Source organism: Pelophylax lessonae (genome assembly GCF_965119305.1).
Source record: "Pelophylax lessonae genome assembly, chromosome: 3".
Taxonomy (NCBI): domain Eukaryota; kingdom Metazoa; phylum Chordata; class Amphibia; order Anura; family Ranidae; genus Pelophylax; species Pelophylax lessonae.
The window spans coordinates 177,376,590-177,396,397 of NC_138770.1; the positions used below are offsets into that span (position 1 = coordinate 177,376,590).

The 19,808-nt window shown below is 47.6% G+C and overlaps 1 protein-coding gene across 1 annotated transcript in view; it reads left to right on the forward strand.

Moving 5' to 3' along the window:
- Positions 1-19,808, forward strand: part of RYK (receptor like tyrosine kinase) — a 424,049-nt gene that overhangs the window by 119,723 nt on the left and 284,518 nt on the right. Inside the window, exon 7 of the mRNA XM_082248811.1 lies at positions 9,530-9,630. Within this exon, the coding sequence (XP_082104937.1) occupies positions 9,530-9,630 (101 nt within the window). The remainder of the gene's footprint in view (positions 1-9,529; positions 9,631-19,808) is intronic.

A 19,808-nucleotide genomic window follows, 5' to 3' on the forward strand; every position in this document is an offset into this window, starting at 1 on the left:
AGTGGTTAACCTTTTACAAGAGTTGGTTGAATTAGGATATTCTACAAGGGCACCTAAAATGAACGAAATAAGTGTTCTATTGTTACACTTGTGCTGCAGGCCAGTAGCATGAGCAACATTCCCTAGCACACGTGCAGGCATCTTGGAGCACAATGGGCCCTGGTATAGGGGAACATATTTTTAGTTTTGGAATGGGCTACTAATGTACCACAACATACAAAAGAAAGAAAGACGTGAACCTTTTGGATTGGTTCCCATCAGATACTCTGAAAAGGTGCATTGCGTTAACTTCACTCACATGCTTCGGCAATGAATAGATATGAAGTAAACCCAAATGTTAAAGTAGTACAAAACATGTTTTCTCTATCGTTCATTGACGGACAAAGTCTCTGTTCTTCATAACAGTAGGGTTATACTGCCCCCTACCAGAGTAGGACACTAGGTAGAAAAAAAAGTTCTGGCTACGTCTATGGGCAGTCCCAGGGGGTATACCCTCTCTCCCTGCTATAGGATGTCAGTTTTAATCTACCTAGTCAGGAGTGAGGACCTAGTTCCTTTGCTGAAACTACAGGAAAAAAAGATTGTCCAAATAAGAAGAGGCAGCATGCCAGGAAAGTTAACCCTTTTAGCAGGTAAAATATATTTTAAGTATTCTTGAGGCTGCACTCTCACCTGACGACATGATGCGTCATGTTTGTTGTGCAGCATCATAGGGCAATCCATTCACATCAATTTGCTGTACTATGCTCAACAAATGCACCAACATAGCTCAAGTACCTTTTTTTGGGCACGGAGCAGGACATGTTTTGCTGTCTGACTGCTACCTGCATTTGAAGTGCCATTAAGAAATAACCCCACCGGAAGTGTGATGTGCATTTTACCACGTTTATCAAAATGCAGGCAGAATTGCACATTTCTGCCTACGTTCCTGGAATGCCTAGGTATGAATTCAGCCTTCGCATCACTTTAAGCTGTTCTGTAGGCCTGTTTATCTTGTGTGTATTGCATTATCTAGAATTTTTTTTTTTTATTTTTATTTTTTGTAATAGTTGTTTTTTTAATGTTAACTGCTTTCACAGAACCATTAATATATCAGAATGGAATTGAATGACTTTGTTTTTGTAATCGATGAATTAATATGTAATCCATGGGCGCACTGGGGTTAATTAACTAAAACTAGAGAGTGCACAATCTGGTGCAGCTCTGCAAAGAAACCAATCCACTTTCAGGGTTTTTTTTTTTTTTTTTGTTAAAGCCTAATTACACAAGCTGAAGTTAGGCCCCTTTCACACAGTCGGACCGTTCAGATGGCGGATCTGAACGGTCACCCCATGCATCTCTATGGGGCATCGGATGTCAGTGGAGACATGTCCGCTGACATCCGATCCGTCAAATCTGGAAACCCTATTTCTCTTACGTCCTTCGACAGTCTCCGCCCACTCGTACAGTCTTTACCAATGGGGTATTGACTTCATCTCCACAGGAGTAACTTGGCATAAGACTTGTTAAAAAACAAAGCATTTACATAGAGACACCCATGGGGGCTGACCCACTGGTCCAATACCCCCCCCCCCCCCTGCTATCAGCCATCCCAACCCAGTTTGTCTTCTGCCTATGTAAGGAGTAGATGAGCTTCCCTGTGCTGGGGCTACAGTCTCAGCCTTCTTCTTCTATTTTATGATTTTTATTTTCTGCAAATGTCATTTTTTCTTTGCATTACTAGCTGTTTATTTTGTCAGCGTTAGTCGGATCTTAGAACGAAGACGGTGTTTGCGGAGCTGGGAGTCGGACTGGTCGTCCTGGTTCTCCAGGACAGAGGGTCAGATGGAATCCCAGCCCGCCATCGAGCGTTAAGCAGGCTATGTGTTTGCCCTGGCCTCGCAAAGGACCCATCCCGGTGTTCTAAAATTTTCTCGGACCCGTGAAAAAATCGGACCTAGTCACTTCCGGTTATAGGAGTCTCAAGTGCGCATGCGCATAAGACATTATCTTGGTTTGGTAAACTTATAACACATAGCGGGCAGCTGAATGAGAGGAGGCGGGGCTGAGGTGGGACGGAAGACACCGCCGAGTCATCTGCAGAGCTGAATAGAGGAGGCGGGACGGAGGTGCGGCCGTGTAATAAATGCAGGACTTTAGCGACTCCTTGTTTTATTATCTTTAGCAATTATCGTATTATTTTCCCTTAGGATTTCATACATTTACTTTAATTGCTAAACATAATAAAACAGAAGGAGTCGCTAAAGTCCTGCATATATTACACGGCCGCACCTCCGTCCCGCCTCCTCCACCAGCTCTGCATATGTTTCCTCCGTCCTCCGTCGCACCTCAGCCCCGCCTCCACTCAATCAGCTGTCCGCTCTCTGTTATAATTTTGCCAAACCTCGAAAAATGTCTTCTGCGCATGCGCACGGACGACTCCCATCCGCTGTTTTGTGATGCTCTATCACCGGAAGTGACGAGGTCCGATTTTTTCACGGGTCTGACAAAATTTTACAACACCGGTCCTCAGGGATGCAGCCTGTGAGGTGGCTACCTCACCCGGACGCATCCACGGTTATCCGTGCACTATTTGGCGTCCTGCGTTTTTGGCTGACGGCACCCCTGCCATCTGAGGGTGGGCGGTTTCCCGTTGATGAGAGCCACCCCACGCCATAGGGTACAGGTAAGTACATTCTGTGTGGGGCCTCTGTCTGGGGCTGGCAGTCCTGTGTGTCTGTGTGATCCCCTCCTGTCTGTGCGTTTTTGGGCTCCCTGATCCAGATCCCTGCGGGGGTTTTCGGTCACAGTCAGTGCGCTGTGTGGTTTTCTGGGGTCCCTCTCACTTTAGGATGCTTTGGAGGTACAGACACGTGTGGCGACCGCTGCGGGGTTAAAACACCGCCGGTCCGCCATTTTAGGTGTGGGCAGCATGTCTGGCTTCACTATGGGCGCTTATACAGCAGGTATATGGTGTGTTTTTGGCGCCTTGCGGGGCCATCTTTTGTGGCAAAACGTTCGTTCCGAGCACATGTCGGCGGCCATTTTACCGAAGCCTCCCATTTTTATATTGGCAACCATTTTTCTTTAGCCTTAAGTCTCAGTAAAGTCTATTACGGTGACATCACTTCCTCCTTTCTCTCAGAAGAACTCTGCTGCGGTGGGAACACTCCTGTGGGGTCTGTCTGCTGTCCTTTTTTCCTGGTACAATCTTTCTGGCTGTCGATTTATCCTGCTTAGGGGTCTGTGTTCACAGTTAATGTAACGGTGCGCTGTGGGGATCTGCGGCGCGCTTAAAGGGCCAGTACCTTTCAAAAAAAAAAAAAAAAAAAAACTTTTTCTTTTGACATGGAATCTCAGGACAGCAAATTCATTCCAGCCTTGGTGGATATTCTGATGACTGAACGTGCGGATAGAAAAAGGCCTAGGATTTCCTTTTCTTCTGAATCTGACTTGGTTGCCATGAGTGGCGTGCCCCTTTCAGGGTCTCGCTCTTCTCTGTCTGAAGGGGAGGCGGAGGTTGCAGGGGTGGATGATTCCCCCCCTGGGATGCCCAAGGAATGCGCAGCTATGGATGCGCTGATTTCTGCCATTAACGAAACACTCCATTTAGAGGATGAGCCCAATCCTCCAGGCATTGTGTCCTCTTTTGGTACACACAGGACCCGCAAGGCGGCGCAGGTCTTCCCTTGCCCCGCTGAGTTCCATGCTACAGTGAATGAGCAATTTAAAACGCACTTTTGTGGTGCCGAAGAGGTTTCAATTTCTTTACCCTTTCGCGTCTCCTACGGATTCGCGCTGGTGTGTGGCTCCTCAAGTGGATCACACTGTGGCCAGATTGGACAAGGCTACTCTGGCTCTCACCGAAGATCACCCGGTATTTAGGGATCCTACGGATAGGAGGATGTAATCACTTGCCCGCCATGCTTACATGGTGGAGGGTTCCATGCTGAAACCTATTTTTGCCTCTGTCATGGCAGCTCAGGCTGTGGCGGATTGGACCAAGGTGCTCAGACGCACCCTCGTGGTGGAGTCTGCTCCCCCTACTACCGTGGCGATGGTGGACCAGATTTATCAGGGGTCATGTATTTGTGCGATGCGGCCTTGAATGAGGCCCCATTAGCTGCGCGCCTGTCTAGTATCGCGGTGCTTAACTGTCGCCTGATATGGTTGAAAAGCTGGTCGGCTGACCAGACTTCAAGGAAAACGGTGGCTGACTTCCCTTATGCGGGGTCTCGCCTTTTTGGTGAATCCCTGGATGAATTGGTGAAAGGAGTCACTGGGGGCAAGAGCACTCTATTGCCCCAGAATCCTAAGGGTACGTTTTTACGCGGTAAGCGGGACCCTTCCTTTAAACCAAATCAGGGGTCCTTTCGTACCTTCAAGACACAGAACAAGGGGAAACTTTTCAAGGGCCAAAGTGGCCAGAGAAAGCCCTGGGCGGGCAAATCTAAATCCGGCCACGCCGGTGCGGCGGCTCAGTCCGTCTCTGCCTGAAGGGGTGCCCTCACCCATTTCAGGGGTGGGGGGATGTTTGCGCGGTTTCCTCCAACCTTGGCTGCTCCGAATTCCGGACAGGTGGGTTCACGAAATCATTCGATCAGGATACAAGATCGAATTCCTTTCACGGACACAGACAGATTCTTTCCCTCCAATCTTCATTTGACCCCAGGGCGGTTACAAGACCTGCATCAAGCGGTACAGGATCTTCTCGCCCAGGGGGTGATCGTCCCAGTGCCTCATCGGCACAGATTTCAGGGGTTTTACTCGAATCTGTTTACTGTGCCCAGAAAGGATGGCAAGGTGCGTCCGATTCTGGACTTAAAAGCTCTGAACCGCTTTGTGCGCGTTCGAAAGTTCCGCATGGAATCGCTCCCCTCGGTGGTGGCCTCCCTGAGTCCGGGAGAATTCCTGGCCTCTATCGAACTGAAGGATGCGTATCTACACATCCCCATTTTTGAGGGCCATCAGAGGTACCTCCGATTCGCTGTCGTGGAGGAACATTATCAGTTTGTGGCGTTACCTTTTGGTCTCGCTTCGGCTCCAAGGGTCTTTACCAAAGTGTTGGCGCCTGTTCTGGGCCTGTTGCGGGCACAGGGCATTGCGGTCTTGGGATATCTGGACGATCTCCTGCTAAGATTGAGTGCCAGTCAGAGCCTGTTGCGCGATCTGTCCACTACGGTCCAGACGCTACAGGAGTTCGGATGGACCATCAACGTGCAGAAGTTGACCTTGTCTCCTTCGGTCCGTCTCCCGTATTTGGGGATGGTTCTGGACTCTGCTCAAGCAAAGGTGTTCTTGCCGGAGGACAAGCTCCGGACCCTGCAGTCCGAGGTCAGGTCCCTCAAGGGACAAGGAATCCTAGTCACTCAGGACCTGTATGCGGTCCCTGGGGTTGATGGTGTCAGCCTTCGAGGCGATACCATTTGCACAGTTTCACACGCGATCTCTCCAGGCGGAGATCCTGGCCAGGTGGGACAGACTACCTCAGTCTTTGGACCTGAGAGTGTCTCTGAGTAGTCAAACCAGAATGGATCTCTTGTGGTGGCTTCAGTCCCCGGCTGTTTCGGGAGGGAAATTCTTCCGACCCTTACTGTGGACGGTGATTTCCACGGATGCCAGCCCTGTCGGGCTAGGGTGGCGTCCTGGGAAACCTGTCTGCCCAGGGCACTTGGTTGGAGGAGGAATCCTCCCTTCCAATCAACATATTGGAATTGAGAGCGATCAGGCTGTGCCTGCTCCGTTGGTTGGATCGTCTTCAGGGCCGTCCTGTACGGGTGCAGACGGACAACGCCACTGCGATGGCTTACATCAACCACCAAGGGGGCACCAGGAGTGCCCGGGTGGCCCAGGAAGTGACCAGAATTCTGTCTTGGGCCGAGATTCGTGTCCCGGCGATTTCGACAGTTCACATTCCGGGTGTAGAAAATTGGCAGGCCGATTATCTGAGCCGCCAGACCCTGGATCAGGGGCAATGGTCCCTGCACCCGGAGGTGTTTCAAATGCTGTGTGCGAAATGGGGATCCCCGGATGTGGATCTGTTCGCGTCTCGGCTAAACAAAAAAGTGGAAAAGTTCGTGGCAAGAACGCGCAATCCTCTGGCAGACGCCTCGGATGCGCTGGTGGCGCCTTGGCATTAGTATCATCTGATTTATGCCTTTCCTCCGATTCAGTTGTTGTCCAGGTTCCTTCGCCGGTTGGTCTCGGAACCAACATTGGTGATTCTGGTGGCGCCGGACTGGCCGCGCCGCTCCTGGTACGCGGACATTGTTCATCTGGCCGTCGAGCCTCCATGGCGGCTTCGAATGCGGGAAGATCTTCTGTCTCCAGGGACCGATCTTCCATCCTGCTTTACAGTTGCTGGCTTTAACGGCATGGCTGTTGAAAGCCAGGTACTGAGAGACAGGGGTCTCTCCTCAGAGGTCATTCCTACTTTAATCAAGGCTAGAAAAGCCTCGTCTGGTAAGATTTATTACTATACTTGGAAAGCTTATTTTGCCTGGTGTGCGTCCAGAGGCTTCTCTCCTCGTTCATACTCGGTGGCGAGAGTGCTGGCTTTCCTTCAGTCTGGTGTGGCTCAGCACCTTTAAGGGCCAGGTTTCTGCACTGGTTCCAGCGCCCTGTGGCATCTAATTCTTTGATTCGCACCTTCATTCAAGGTGTGCGTCACTTGGCCCCTACTAGAAGGGAGCCCTTACCTCCATGGGACTTGAACTTGGTTCTGTCCGTGTGGCAACGTTCCCCGTTTGAAAACATCAGGGAAATCTCGTTACCTCTGCTGTCAAAAAAGGTTGCTTTTCTGGTGGCGATCACTTCTGCTCGCAGAGTGTCGGAGTTGGCGGCGTTGTCTTGCCGCTCCCCTTACCTGGTGGTTCATAGAGATAAGGTGGTCTTGCGACCTAACCCGTCCTTTCTTCCTAAGGTGGTTTCGGAATTTCACCTTAATGAGGACATTGATTTACCTTCGCTCTGTGTGAATCCTAAGGAGGTTGCCTTGCATTCTTTGGCTGTTGTCAGGGCGATCAGGGTTTACCTGTCGACTGAATCCTTTCGAAAATCGGATTCTCTTTGTCCTTCCTGAGGGACCTCGGAAGGGTATGGCTGTGCCTGCGGCGACCATTTCAAAATGGATCAGACAGACAATTGTGCAGGCCTATTCGTTGAAGGGACGGGTACCGCCCTTCCCTGTTAAGGCGCACTCTACCAGAGCGGTGAGTGCGTCCTGGGCCTTCTGGCATCAGGCCTCGGTGGATTAGGTGTGCAAGGCTGCGACTTGGTCGTTGGTGCACACCTTTTCCAAATTCTACATAATTGATGTTCTGGCATCAGCTGATGCCTCCTTTGGCGGCAAAGTTCTCTGTGCGGCAGTACCCTAGGGGACCCTGGTTTTGTTGCCGGTCCCTGGCTGTTGGGGTTGTTTACCCCCTTGGTTATTTGCTTTCCTGGGTTGTTGCTCCTGTTGAGCCTTTTTTGTTACCCAGAAGGTTACCTTGCTATTCATGTAAGGTTCCTTTCTCTGATGTGGGTACTGCGTTGCCTTTTCTGACGGTTGCATTTCCCACCCCTCATGTCTACACTGCTTTGGGACATCCCCATTGGTGAAGACTGTATGAGTGGGCGGTGACTATCGGAGGACGTAAGAGAAAATGGAATTTTTGTAAAATCTTACGTAAAATTCCTTTTTCTGAGTCCTCCGACAGTCGCCGCCCCCCGCCCCTCTATTGGGGTTCTTATACACTTAACTGCTTGCTACCAATCTGAGTTGGGATGGCTGATAGCAGGGGGGGTATTGGACCAGTGGGACAGCCCCCATGGGTATGTCTTTGTTTTTTAACAAGTCTTATGCCTAGTTACTCCTGTGGAGATGAAGTCAATACCCCATTGGTGAAGACTGTATGAGTGGGCGGCGACTGTCGGAGGACTCGGAGAGGAATTTTACGGTAAGATTTTACAAAAATTCCGTCTTTTCCATCCGTGCAGCGGATCGGATGAGAACGGACAGCCGGTCCATTCCAATCTGATTCCACCATAGAGATGCATGGGGACCTGACAGCTGTGTCTCCGCACACAGCACGGAGAACAGCTGTCATCCTCCTGCTCAGCGGGGGATCAGCGGATCGATCCCCCACTGAGAAAAACAGAGTCCGTCCGACGGACTCAATGTATGACAGAGCCCTTAGAAGTGGAAGGGCTACCATGCACAGCTGCACCAGATTTTACACACTCCAGTTTCAGTAACTTGACCCTACTGTGTTTACCCAGTTGTGTTTTTACACAATATTGCTTTTTCGTCACAATGCTTCACATGACTATACTGTAGCAAAACCCACTTGAAAATTGCTTTTAGATCAATCTCTAAATTATTTATTTAAGGAATCTCTCTATTGAAACAAGGCAAAAAACAATGGTGTGCGGTAAACCATGGCAAGAAATCAGAATTCTGCTTTCACCAGCTGAGACAGTTGAAAGGCTGCTGTGGTTTACAGCATACCATCACTTTCTGGATAAGGCCCCTTTCCCACAAGTGGGCCGAAATGGTACGCCTGTCAGTTTTTCAGGGGGACCTGGTCAGACCCTGCACCTCTATGGAGCAGCAGGTGTAAGCGAATATGTTTCTTTACACCCGCTTACCTTTTGATCTGATTCGCTAAAAACAAATGGATGGGGATCCATTCCCCATCAGTCTAGTGAATCGGACTGCAGTTGGATGTAAAAGGACAGGCAGTCAGTTTACATCTGTCCGCACATAAAGAGCAGGCTGTGTCTGTGTCTGCTCTAAGTGGAGCCAACCCAGACCTATCATCCACCTGCTAAATGGGAATCAGCTGACAGATTCCCTGTTGAGCAGTTTAATCCTGGCCGAGTCCGCTCCATGTAGAAGGGGCCCTAATGATGTTATTTGTATAGAGCAGCCTTTTTCAACCAGGGTTCCCAGAGGCTTCTTTAGGGGGGTGTCCTGGCAAAATGCCTAAAAATGTATCTAAAAACTGTATACAAGCCAGCGGGTGGATCAAGCCTGCCTTTTAGTTACACAAAGCCACTGGTTCTCATTTTGCACCATTATGACTTTCTAGACACTGGCATCCTAACAACCAGTGACGTCATCAGTTAATAAGGAGGATGTCTCTTGCCTCCACAGCATCCTTGTTTGACCCTCCCTCTCCCGCAGCACTGGGGTATCATTGGCTGACGGTGAAAAATTGAGGGAGAAGAGAAACATTGAAACACTAGTTAGTACAAGTGTGCAAAAGTGTATTTTCTTTGGAAGAATAAATCACCTCTAACGCTGGGTGTCTTACGTGTGGATGTTGCTGCATAATATAAAGCTATTAGAATGTTTTTTACATTTTAGAATGAGGTACTTCAAGACTGTCCATTATTTTAAAGGGTGCCTGGACTAAACAAAGGTTGAGAAACACTGTTATGGAGTAATGTGTCTGTAAAATCCAAACATTGGCTGTAAAATGAGTTCCATATATTGATATATGTCACAATATTTGTCATTTGCTGTAGTTCAAAAATATAATTTTTTTACTTTTTCTTTCTGCAGCGTAAGTGACAGCAGCAGCTCCCAGGGACTCTCTCAGCCTTCTACACAGACTACACAATACCTGCGAGCAGACACCCCTAACAACGCGACGCCGGTCACCAGTAAGAGTTCATTTAGCAATATACTAGTATTAAATTGTGCTGTTCTCACCGAGCTTGCTTTTCTCCATGTAATCCAGCATTGTATACAGTCGCAGAAAACCACACTCCAATTTTTCTTTTGGACTCAACCATGAAGTTTGATATATTTTTGCAAAAACGGTCTTGCCAGAAATTTGCACTTGTCACATCTATCTGATCTTCTTTGATATAGTCCTAAATCAACACAGAGCGCTCCCTGCTGTTCTACAGACCCTCTTATATTTTGGAAATTGAACTAACTAAAGGCTATAGTCTCAGAGCCAGTAGCTTCTTTGCTGTAGAGATTTGTACAGATTTGACTCCTGCTTTTCAGTCTTATTTTTCCACATTGTAGGTTGGGATTTTGTAGGTTGGGATTTTGTTTAGAGTTGGTATTCATATTTTAATAAATATCGCTAAATACTTTCAGGAAACAGTTTTAAGAGAAAATGTGTGTGTGTGTGTTTTTTTTTTTTTTTTTCTTTTTTTTTTCTCTTTATACAGTTTTTTTTTTTATATACTTTTTTGGACTTATTGTGAAAGGAAAAGAAAAAAACATACTGTGTGCTTTCAAATACAATATCAGAAGCAACTCCCTGCTTCCAAACCCCCATTTCAAATTTGCAATGATGTTAAGGGCCCATCCCCACTAAAGTGATCAGTTGCAGTGGATTAACACATCTTGGCACGTAACATGAATATTTTTGGGCATTAACCTGTAAATCCGCACCGGTGCGTAAAGTGATTGTATCTATGGGGGCACCCAAGCCGAGTCGCAGCTCTGTGTTCATTCAGACACGGAGCCTCGCCCCCTCTCCCCCGATTGGCTAGCTGACTTTGACAGCAGCAGCCAGTGACGCTGTTGCTGTCTCTCAGCCAATCACGAGAGAGAATCTCTGATGGCTGAGACACTCAGACATCACTGTGCAGAGGGTATTAGGGGGGCTTCTGCACACAGAAGGTTTTTTTTATCTTAATGCATAAAATGCATTAAGATAAAACATCTTCTGCCTTTACAACTCCTTTAAAGCAGAACTAAACTCTTTCAATTAACACGAACTATGTTTAATACTGTATCTGCTAGCATTAGTAAATGGGAATAATATTTATTGCTCGTTTTAAACATTTTTTTTAATTGCTTTCTGGTGGCTAGAAAAGCTAGGGTATGTTTTTCAAAGTGGCTTTTCAGCAAAGTAAAATGGAAAACTGATGGATGGGTAAATTTGTTTTGAATATTAAAAATGAATTATAAAGGGTTTTCAGTTTGTGATGCTCAGATACAGTTTAGTTCCACTGTAAAGTATAACAAAAAAAAAAGTTTTTTTTTTTTGACAGGGTAAATAGATATTGGAACGCCTGTCAGGTGTTTACTGCTGGCGATAAAAAACATGACAGGAAGTTTTACACTTCCCTTACTCTATAGATATAGAAGAGAGCGGTTTCGCTTTTTAATTTCACTTTAACAGGTTTACCCCCGGCTTCAAAGTCACAGACCTTTGCTCTAACATCCCAGCGTGACTTAACCGCAGCTTGCATACGTCTTTTAGAAAGTAGTGCAAGAAGTCTTTTTTTCTAGATCTATTGCAGTTAATGGTGCGCGACTTGTCATGCGACTTTGATCTCAAGTCGCATGACAAGTCGGGACAGTGTGAACCAGGGCTTAACATCACAGATGCCAATGATGTGGTTTTCGGAGGACTTATCTTTTGCTCCCAGTTGTGTGATAAACACTCAATTTTGATCAGGATTTGATTGGTGGCAATTTTTTTTCTTACATTTGACGGACACAGCTCTTCTGATTCTTCACTGTAGGGGTTTATAGTGCCACCTACAGGAGAACACTAGGCAGAAAAGAACACCGCATTTTCTATGGACAATCTACTCTGGTAAAAAAAACAAAACCCCTCTCTGCTATAGGCAATCCAGTTCTTCTGTCTATTGTTCAGGAAAAAGGACCTGGTTCCTTGCTGGGACCTGACCTTTGCAGAGATCATCTATCAACAGCTGGACTGAGTGACTGGCTAGATAATCTAGATCTAGTGATCTCCCCAATATGGCCAACTAGCATTCGCAGACCTTTAGCTAGATGCTGGGTCTCCTGCGACAGCCCCATCCTAGCCCGTGGCAATCAGCGAGTTAAACTTCTTGCGGGGACACACACGACCAAATGCCAGAGTCCGTGTCAGAGTTACTCCAGCCGTCAGCCCCCTCAATGCGGTGGAAAGAAGGACCTGCCATGGGAGCCTTGCCTGCATGCTCCGCTTAACTGGTAAATGGATGGAACCCCACCCAGATGTAGTATGGTGGTCGGTCCCCTCCTTTGCCCCGGCCTATGGTGTCTCTAAGTTTGGTGAGCCCCACAATTTTGAAAGCTTTCAACTCTACCTCTTGGAAGATGTATCATTGCACCTGGCAGGCTTATATTATCTGGTGCGAGCCCCTGGGTGTCCATCCGTGCTGCTTCTGGGTAGCTGGTGGCTCGGGTGTTGCCTTTTCTTCAACGGGGTTTAAGACTGGTACACACGGCCTGATAATTGGCTGGTTCAACAGAAACCGGCAGACATTTGGCCAGTGTACAGCAGCCTGTCCATCAGAAGCCAGCCTTATGTCTGGCTTCTGTCAAACGGGTATGTTGGAAAACTAGCAGTTGATATGCATCCAGCGAGTTATTGCAGTCAATGACTGCGAACGCTGACTGGTGTGTTGTGAGTGGCTGGTCCCCCTGTCAGAACACAATAGCTCAGCGGGGAGATCGCTGTACCAACATTGCATACTTAGGCTGCTGGGCTGGATGAAAAAAAAAAAATAGTGTGTACCAAGCATTACACTTTCTAAAAAAAAAAAAAATTTAGGCCTTGGTTGCCATCACTTTAACAACGTGAGTGTGGAAGCTGGCGGCCTTATCTTGTAGGTCTACCTATGTAATTCTACACAATAAGGTGCCCCTTCTTTCTTGTCGAAGGTAGAAAAGAAAATGAAATAACCCCTGTGTGCCATAATCCTAAATATTGACCAAAAGAAAACTTGGTACAACAACTATTTGTCCCAAAGAAATTACGGACTTTAGAGGCACATGATGTAAGCTGTGGCTTACATCAATTACTAAGGAGGTGGCCGAGATTCTGACCTGGGCCGAGGCGCACGTTCCAGCTCTCTGCAGTTCACATTCCAGAAGTGGAGGACTGGCAGGCGGACTACCCGAGTCGTCAGTCACTGGATCAGGGGGAATGGTCCCTGCATCCAGAGGTGTTCTGCCTCCTGTGTTCCTGGTAGGGCACTCCGGAGGTGGATCTGTTCATGCCTCGCCTAAACAAAAAGGTGGGGAGGTTTGTTGCCAGGGCTTGAGATCCTCTGGCAGATGCCACAGACGCATTGGTGGCGCCTTGGAGCCAATATCGGCTGATTTATGCCTTTTTTTCCGATACACCTGTTGTCCAGGTTCCTCCGCAGGCTGGCGGCAGAGCAGGTGATCCTGGTGGCCCCAGACTGGCATCGCCGGTCTTGGTGCGCAGACCTAGTAAAGATGGTCCTCGATCCTCCCTGGCGGCTGCCTCTGAGAAAAAATATGCTGTCTCAAGGGCAGATCTTCCATCCTGCTTTAACGGCGTAGCTGTTGAAGGCCAGGTGCTGAGGGACAGAGGTCTATCTGATTCTGTGATTCCTACCTTGCTGAGAGCTAGGAAGACGACTTCCAGGAATATTTATCATCGTACTTGGAAGATGTATGTTGCCTTGTGTGAGTTGCAAGGGTTGCATCCTCGCTCTTTTTCGAAGGCGAAGGTCTTAGCCTTCTTGCAGAAAGGAATGGAGCAATGTTTGGCTGTGGACACGATTAAAGGTGTCAGCCTTAGCCATTTACTTTTTTTTTTTTTCAGAGCTTTACATTTTTTTTATGGCTTGTTTAGCAACTTTGCCTACATAGAAACATATAAACATAGAATGTGTCGGTAGATAAGAACCATTTGGCCCATCTAGTCTGCCCAATATATCTGAATCCTATGAATAGTCCCTGGCCCTATCTTATATGAAGGATAGCCTTATGCCTATCCCATGCATGCTTAAACTCCTTCACTGTATTTGCAGCTACCACTTCTGCAGGAAGGTTATTCAATGCATCCACTACTCTCTCAGTAAAGTAAAATGGTCTACAAAAAAAAATAAAAACATAGTGCAAACAGCGTTACAGAAGTGCTGAAAAGATAGCACAAAACAAGAAATCGAAACAATTTCAGTCTTTAACCACTCTGCAACCGCTCACAGTAATACTACTGCGGCAGAGTGGTTCGTTATCGTCCAGCCACGTAGTATTAACGTGACTGGACACTCCCCCTTCTGGGCGGCGCTTGCGCGCCGCCGGAGGCTCGCTCCCGCTGTTTTCATTCACAGCGGGAGTCGGGCCAGGGGAGGAGCAGCGGCGATCGCCGCTGCTCTTACCCGATCGTCGGGGATCGAGTCTGGAGATCCGCCCGCTGTGTGTAAACACAGCGGGCGGATCTCCATAGTGACAGGGAGTGACAGATCGGACTGTTCAGCATAGCTGGACATCCGATCTGTCCATGAATCACATAGTCACCTCCCCCCCTACACGTCAGTAAGCACCAGGCATACATTAACCCCTCCCTCTCCAATAAAATTAACCCCTTCCCTGCCAGTGTCATTTTTACAGTAACAGTGCATATATATAGCACTGATTACTGCAGTAATGTCACTGGTACCCCCAAAAGTGTCAAAAATGTCAGTCAGGGGTCCGGTCTGTCCGCCGCAATGTCGCAGTCCCGCAAAAAAAAATCGCAGATCGCCGCCATTACGCGTTAAAAAAAAAACACCAAAAATGACAGAAATCTTTCCCTTTGTTAGTAAACGCAATAACTTTTGCGCAAACCAATCAAAATACGCTTATTGCGATTTTTTTTTTTACCAAACATATGTAGCATAAAACAAATTGGCCAAAAACTTTTAAAAAAATTGGTTTTTACATCTTTTTTGGGGGGAATTTCATATAAAAAAATGTGAAAAATATTGTTATTTTTTCAAAATAAACGCTCTTTTTTTGTTTATAGCGCAAAAAGTAAAAATCGCACAGGTGATCAAATACCACCAAAAGAAAGCTCTGTTTGTGGGAAAAAAAGGACGTAAATTTCGTTTGGGTACGGCGTCGCACGACCGCGCAATTGTCAGTTGAAGTCGCACAGCGCCGAATCGCAAAAAGTGGCCTGGACGGAAGACAGCAAAATCCTCCGGTTGTAAAGTGGTTAAAAGAAGCTGCAGGGCCAGTATAAAATGAGTAGAGAATGTGTATAGGGCAACAAATGCTGGGCCGAGGTTGAAGGCAGTGCTATGGCCTGGCCTGAGGATGTTTACATGGGGAAGCTGCATCGTAGGAAGCAATGAGTTTTAAAAGGTCATGGCGAAAGACAAAATTTTTTTCTTCTGGTACCTTATCAAGGAGAGGCACAAGGGACATGGCCAGATGGTAGCTGGGTTTCTGCCCTGTCTCCCTCTGTGTGTCAAGCTTCAAAGCACCCATTAGCTCTGGTTGAAGGTCCTTTAAGGGGTGAAGGACCTGCTGTGTTTTGCCTGCCTTGCTCTGGAGTTGGAAGGTGAAGTAACTTTAACCTTCTGTGGTTCCGCCACTGTGGTAGCTGAGGCAGAGAATTCTGACATTGGGTTGTCAGCACACACCTCTTGTCTTGTTTCTATGATTCCTTTAGTCTGTCTTGTCTCTGATGCCCTTCTTCTGTCTTGTTCCTCTGGTACCCTTCTGCCTGGTCTGGCGTTTCTCTTGTCTTGTCTCACTGGCACCTCTCTTCTGTCCCTGAATTCATATCTGCGGGATTCTCCCCTGTGCCAAGTGTTTTTCGGCTTTATGCAGTTCAAAGCATGGTTGGGTAAGATTAAGCTGGTTGAAATGTGTTGATGTTCCCGCACTGCTCTGTTGCTCACTCTTCTGAGCTTGTAAATCCCCTCTGTAATTATCTTTCATACTTCTCGGGTATATTTCCAATGTTCGGACCTGGTTGTCATCCCATTCTTTTGTACTACATTTCATAGGAAGATTCTGTAGAGCTTGGGTATGTTTTTTTTTTCTTGCGTTCAAACTCCACAAGTTTCTTTTCATACAACGTGCGAGTGGAGCCAACGACAGGTCCATGAGGTATTTTGAAATCCCGCTGGACTTTTATGAGCTCCGCATCAGTCAGATCTTTGTACTTCTCCATGCTTGGCAATATCTAAGAATAAAATGCAAAACAAAATCGCTGTACTTTCTTCACAAATGAAGCTCTTTCTTCACTCTACTGCTGAGGACCTCATGTTGATCACAGTGGATCCGTCCTTCTGCTCCTAGTAGCTGAGGGAAGGGGAGTTTTGAGAGGCGGACTAGGAGGGGCAGGCTGTACTGAGGGGACTCGCCCTCCTCTGGTGTCACACGGTGACCGAAGTTGCCGGGCTGTTCTCTCAGGGAGTGGTCAGTATGTCCTCTCAGTTCTAGCCATTTACTTTCAACATCCCTTGTTGTCTAAGACTAACTCTTAGATTTACACCTTTATTCAAGGGGTGCGTCATCTGGCTCCTCCAAGGAGGTCCCCTTTACCTCCGTGGGATCTGAATTTGGTTTTGTCCATTTTGCAACGCGACCTCCCTTTGAAAATATCAGAGAAATCTCTCTGCCTTTATCTTAGAAAGTTGCCTTTCTGGTGGCTATCACCTCTGCTCGCCAGGTGTCTGAGTTGGCGGCTCTGTCTTGCCGTTCACCTTATCTGGTCGTCCATAGGGATAAGGTTATACAGCGACCTAACCAATCCTTTCTCCCTAAGGTAGTGTCTGCTTTCCACCTCAATGAAGATATTGTTTTGCCTTCAGTCTGTGCAAAGCCCAAGCATCCCAAAGAATTTGCCTTGCATTCGCTGGCTATGGTTCTGGCGATCAGGGTTTGTCGACTACGGACTCCTTTCGGACCTCTGATTCCCTGTTTTGTCCTTCCTGATTGATCTCGTAAGGGTTTGGCTGCGTCTGCTGCAACCATATTGAAGTGGATCAGACAGACCATTGTTCAGGCCTTTTCATTGAAGGGTCAGGTTCCTCCTTTCCTTGTGAGGGCGCATTCTACTGGAGCGCGGAGTGCCTCTTGGGCCTTTAGCCATCAGGCTTCGGTGGCTCAGGTGTTTAAGGCGGCGACCTGGTCCTCCGTACACACTTTTACAAAATTCTACAAGATTGATTTGATGGCATCCTCGGATGCTTCCTTTGGCCGCAAGGTTTTGCAGGCTGCTGTTTGCTAAAGAGATTTACTGTTCTCTTTCAGGGGTGAATTTTTTGTTTTGGGGCAAGCTCCTGTTGGATTTAAAAAGCTTTCTGTTGCCCTGTTGGCTACGCTTTCTAACCTTGATGAAACGTTACCGGTTGTTGGTTGCGTTCTTCCCACCCCTCATGGCTACACTGCTATGGGACGTCCCATTGGTGAAGAAACTATGGAGAGCTGCGTCTGTCAGGAGACGTAAGAGAAAACCGCCCCTCTATTTTGGGGTTGGTTGTGTCTTCTTTCACTGCATGCTAAGAAACTGATTAGTGAGCACAGTGTGTCTGGGGTAATGTCATGAGGGACAGCCACTATAGGCGTGTCAGGTGAAAAGTTTCACTGAAAACAAACAAAGTCCTGGCGCTGATCCACTGGGGCTGATCCACTGGGCAACCTCCTATAGGATGATGGGAGTCAGCGGTCCCAATAGTTAGATAATGGGGACAAATGAATAAATAGTTACACTTGGTGCAGCCAAATCCCTAACACAGGCTGATTGTGTATGATGTGGAAAGGCTGAAAGGAGGGATGGTGCACAGCAGTGTAGTATATAACTGTTGCTCTGAAATAAATCCAACTGATCAACAGTGATGACAGGAATAAAAGAAAAGTTTATTGGTAACAATTGAAACCACCAACCAGTCCTGGGGTCTTCGGCATCGCACAAGGTCCTGTGAGGGTCCCGCTCAGTGTGAGGAAAGGAGCACGGTTCCAAATCCAATGTCAAAAATGAAGAGGAAGGGGACCCGGAGGATCTCGGGGACAGATGGCTAGGTGATGCAGCACTGCGCGTGTGTTGGCCGTAACACAGGCAGGGCACAGGACCAATCGCCTTCCGGGAACCTTGCCGCACCACATCACATGAAGCGGCAGCCGAGACGAAGATGGGAAGCCGGATCAGCGTGGAACTCAAGCTTCAGGTTGTCTTGACTACATGTTTTGCGCGCATGCACTTTGTGAAACCTTGCTCCTTTCCTCACACTGAGTGGGACCCTAACAGGACCTTGTGCGATGCCGAAGACCCCAGGACTGGTTGGTGGTTTTAATTGTTACCAATAAACTTTTCTTTTATTCCTGTCATCACTGTTGATCAGATGGATTTATTTCAGAGCAACAGTTATATACTACACTGCTGTGCGCCATCCCTCATTTCAGCCTTACTAAAAAGTTTCACTGCCTAGTCTACTACTGTAGATGGCGCATTACCCATTGGTGAAGAAACTATGGAGAGCTGCGCTGTCAGAGAAAAGGATTTTACGGTAAGTTCTTAACAAAAATCAAATTTTTGCACCCTTAGGGGTTATTTGGGTGTTTAGCTTGTTTGTCTGGTCGCTTCAGCCATTTTTTTTCTTTGCCCGCCCCTCGTTGAGGCACTGCTTTGGACATCCCTGTGGTCAAGAATCGGAAGAGCTGTGTCTGTCAATAAATGTAAGCGAAAATGGGGTTTCTCTATCATTCAATGACAGACGTAGCTCCATATTCTTCTTGGCCATTGGGTTATGCTGCCCCCTACAGGAGTAGGACACTTGGCAGGAAAAATATTTACCACCTCTATGGGGCAGTCCCTGCAGGCATACACTCACTCACTCTGCTATAGGATTCAGTTTGTTTCTGCTTAGTTTAGGATTAGGTCTATTTCCTGGCTGGGACTTCGGTCATAGCTTGTCTTTTTTTATTTTAGCTAGTTATGTTCCTGAGAGAACTGCAGTCAACAGCCGGACTGGGTTTCTGTCGGTAGTGGCGTCCCTACACCTAGGAGACTTTTTGGCCTCCATCGATATCAAGGATGCATATCTACACATCCCTATTTACACTGGACACCCAACGTTTTTTCGCTTCGCTGTAGGAGAGGAGCATTATCAATTTGTGGCGTTACCCTTTGGTCTCCCCTCCACTCCTAGGGTCTTCACCGTAGTGTTGGCTCCGGTATTAGCATTGCTGCAACAATGGGGGATTACGGTACTGGGGTACCTGGATGATCTCTTAAGAGCAGACTCATATTCAGTCCTGTTGGGCAACTTGACAATCACTGTACTGACTCTGCAAGAGTTCGGTTGGAACATCAATTTCAAAAAATCTCCTCTGGTACCATCTTCAAAACTGGATTATCTGGGCCTAACTCAGGACTCTGCTTCGGCGAGGGTGTTTGTTCCCCTGGAAAAGCGGCAAAGTTGCAGAGGGCGATTAGCTGGCTGTTATCCAGCAACCTCTTCTCTCTGCTAACTTGCATGCGAGCCTTAGGCCTGATGCTGTCGACCTTCGAGGCGGTACCGTTTGCTCAGTTCCATACGAGATCCTTACGAAAGGGAAACTCTTATCAAGTGGAACAAAGATCCAAAATCCTTGGACACTATGATTCGGTTGAGTCGCAGCACAGAGTGCTGTTCTGTGGTGGCTTTGTTTTGCTTTCTCGTTGGCCTTACGCCAGGGCAAGTCCCCCCCCATTGTATTGGACCGTGGTAACCATGGATGCCAGCCTGTCCGGCTGGAGAGGAGTTCTTGGGAAGCTGTGTGTCCAGGGGTCCTGGACCATGGAGGAGTCCAGACTACTGATCAATATTCTGGAATTCAGAGTAATGAAGCTTTGCCTGAGTCACTGGACAAATCGTCTGCTGGGTTGTCCAGTTTGGGTTCAATCGGACAATGCCACTACCGTGGCTTACGTCAATCATCAATGGGGCACCAAGAGTGTCTTGGCAGCTTGGGAGGTGGCCGAGATCCTGAAATGGGCAGAAAATTTTGGTCCGGCCCTTTCCGCCATGCATATCACAGAAGTTGAGAACTGGCAGGCGGATTACCTGAGTCATCAGGTGTTGGATCAGGGGGAATGGTCCCTACACCCAGAGGCTTTTCACCTGGTGTG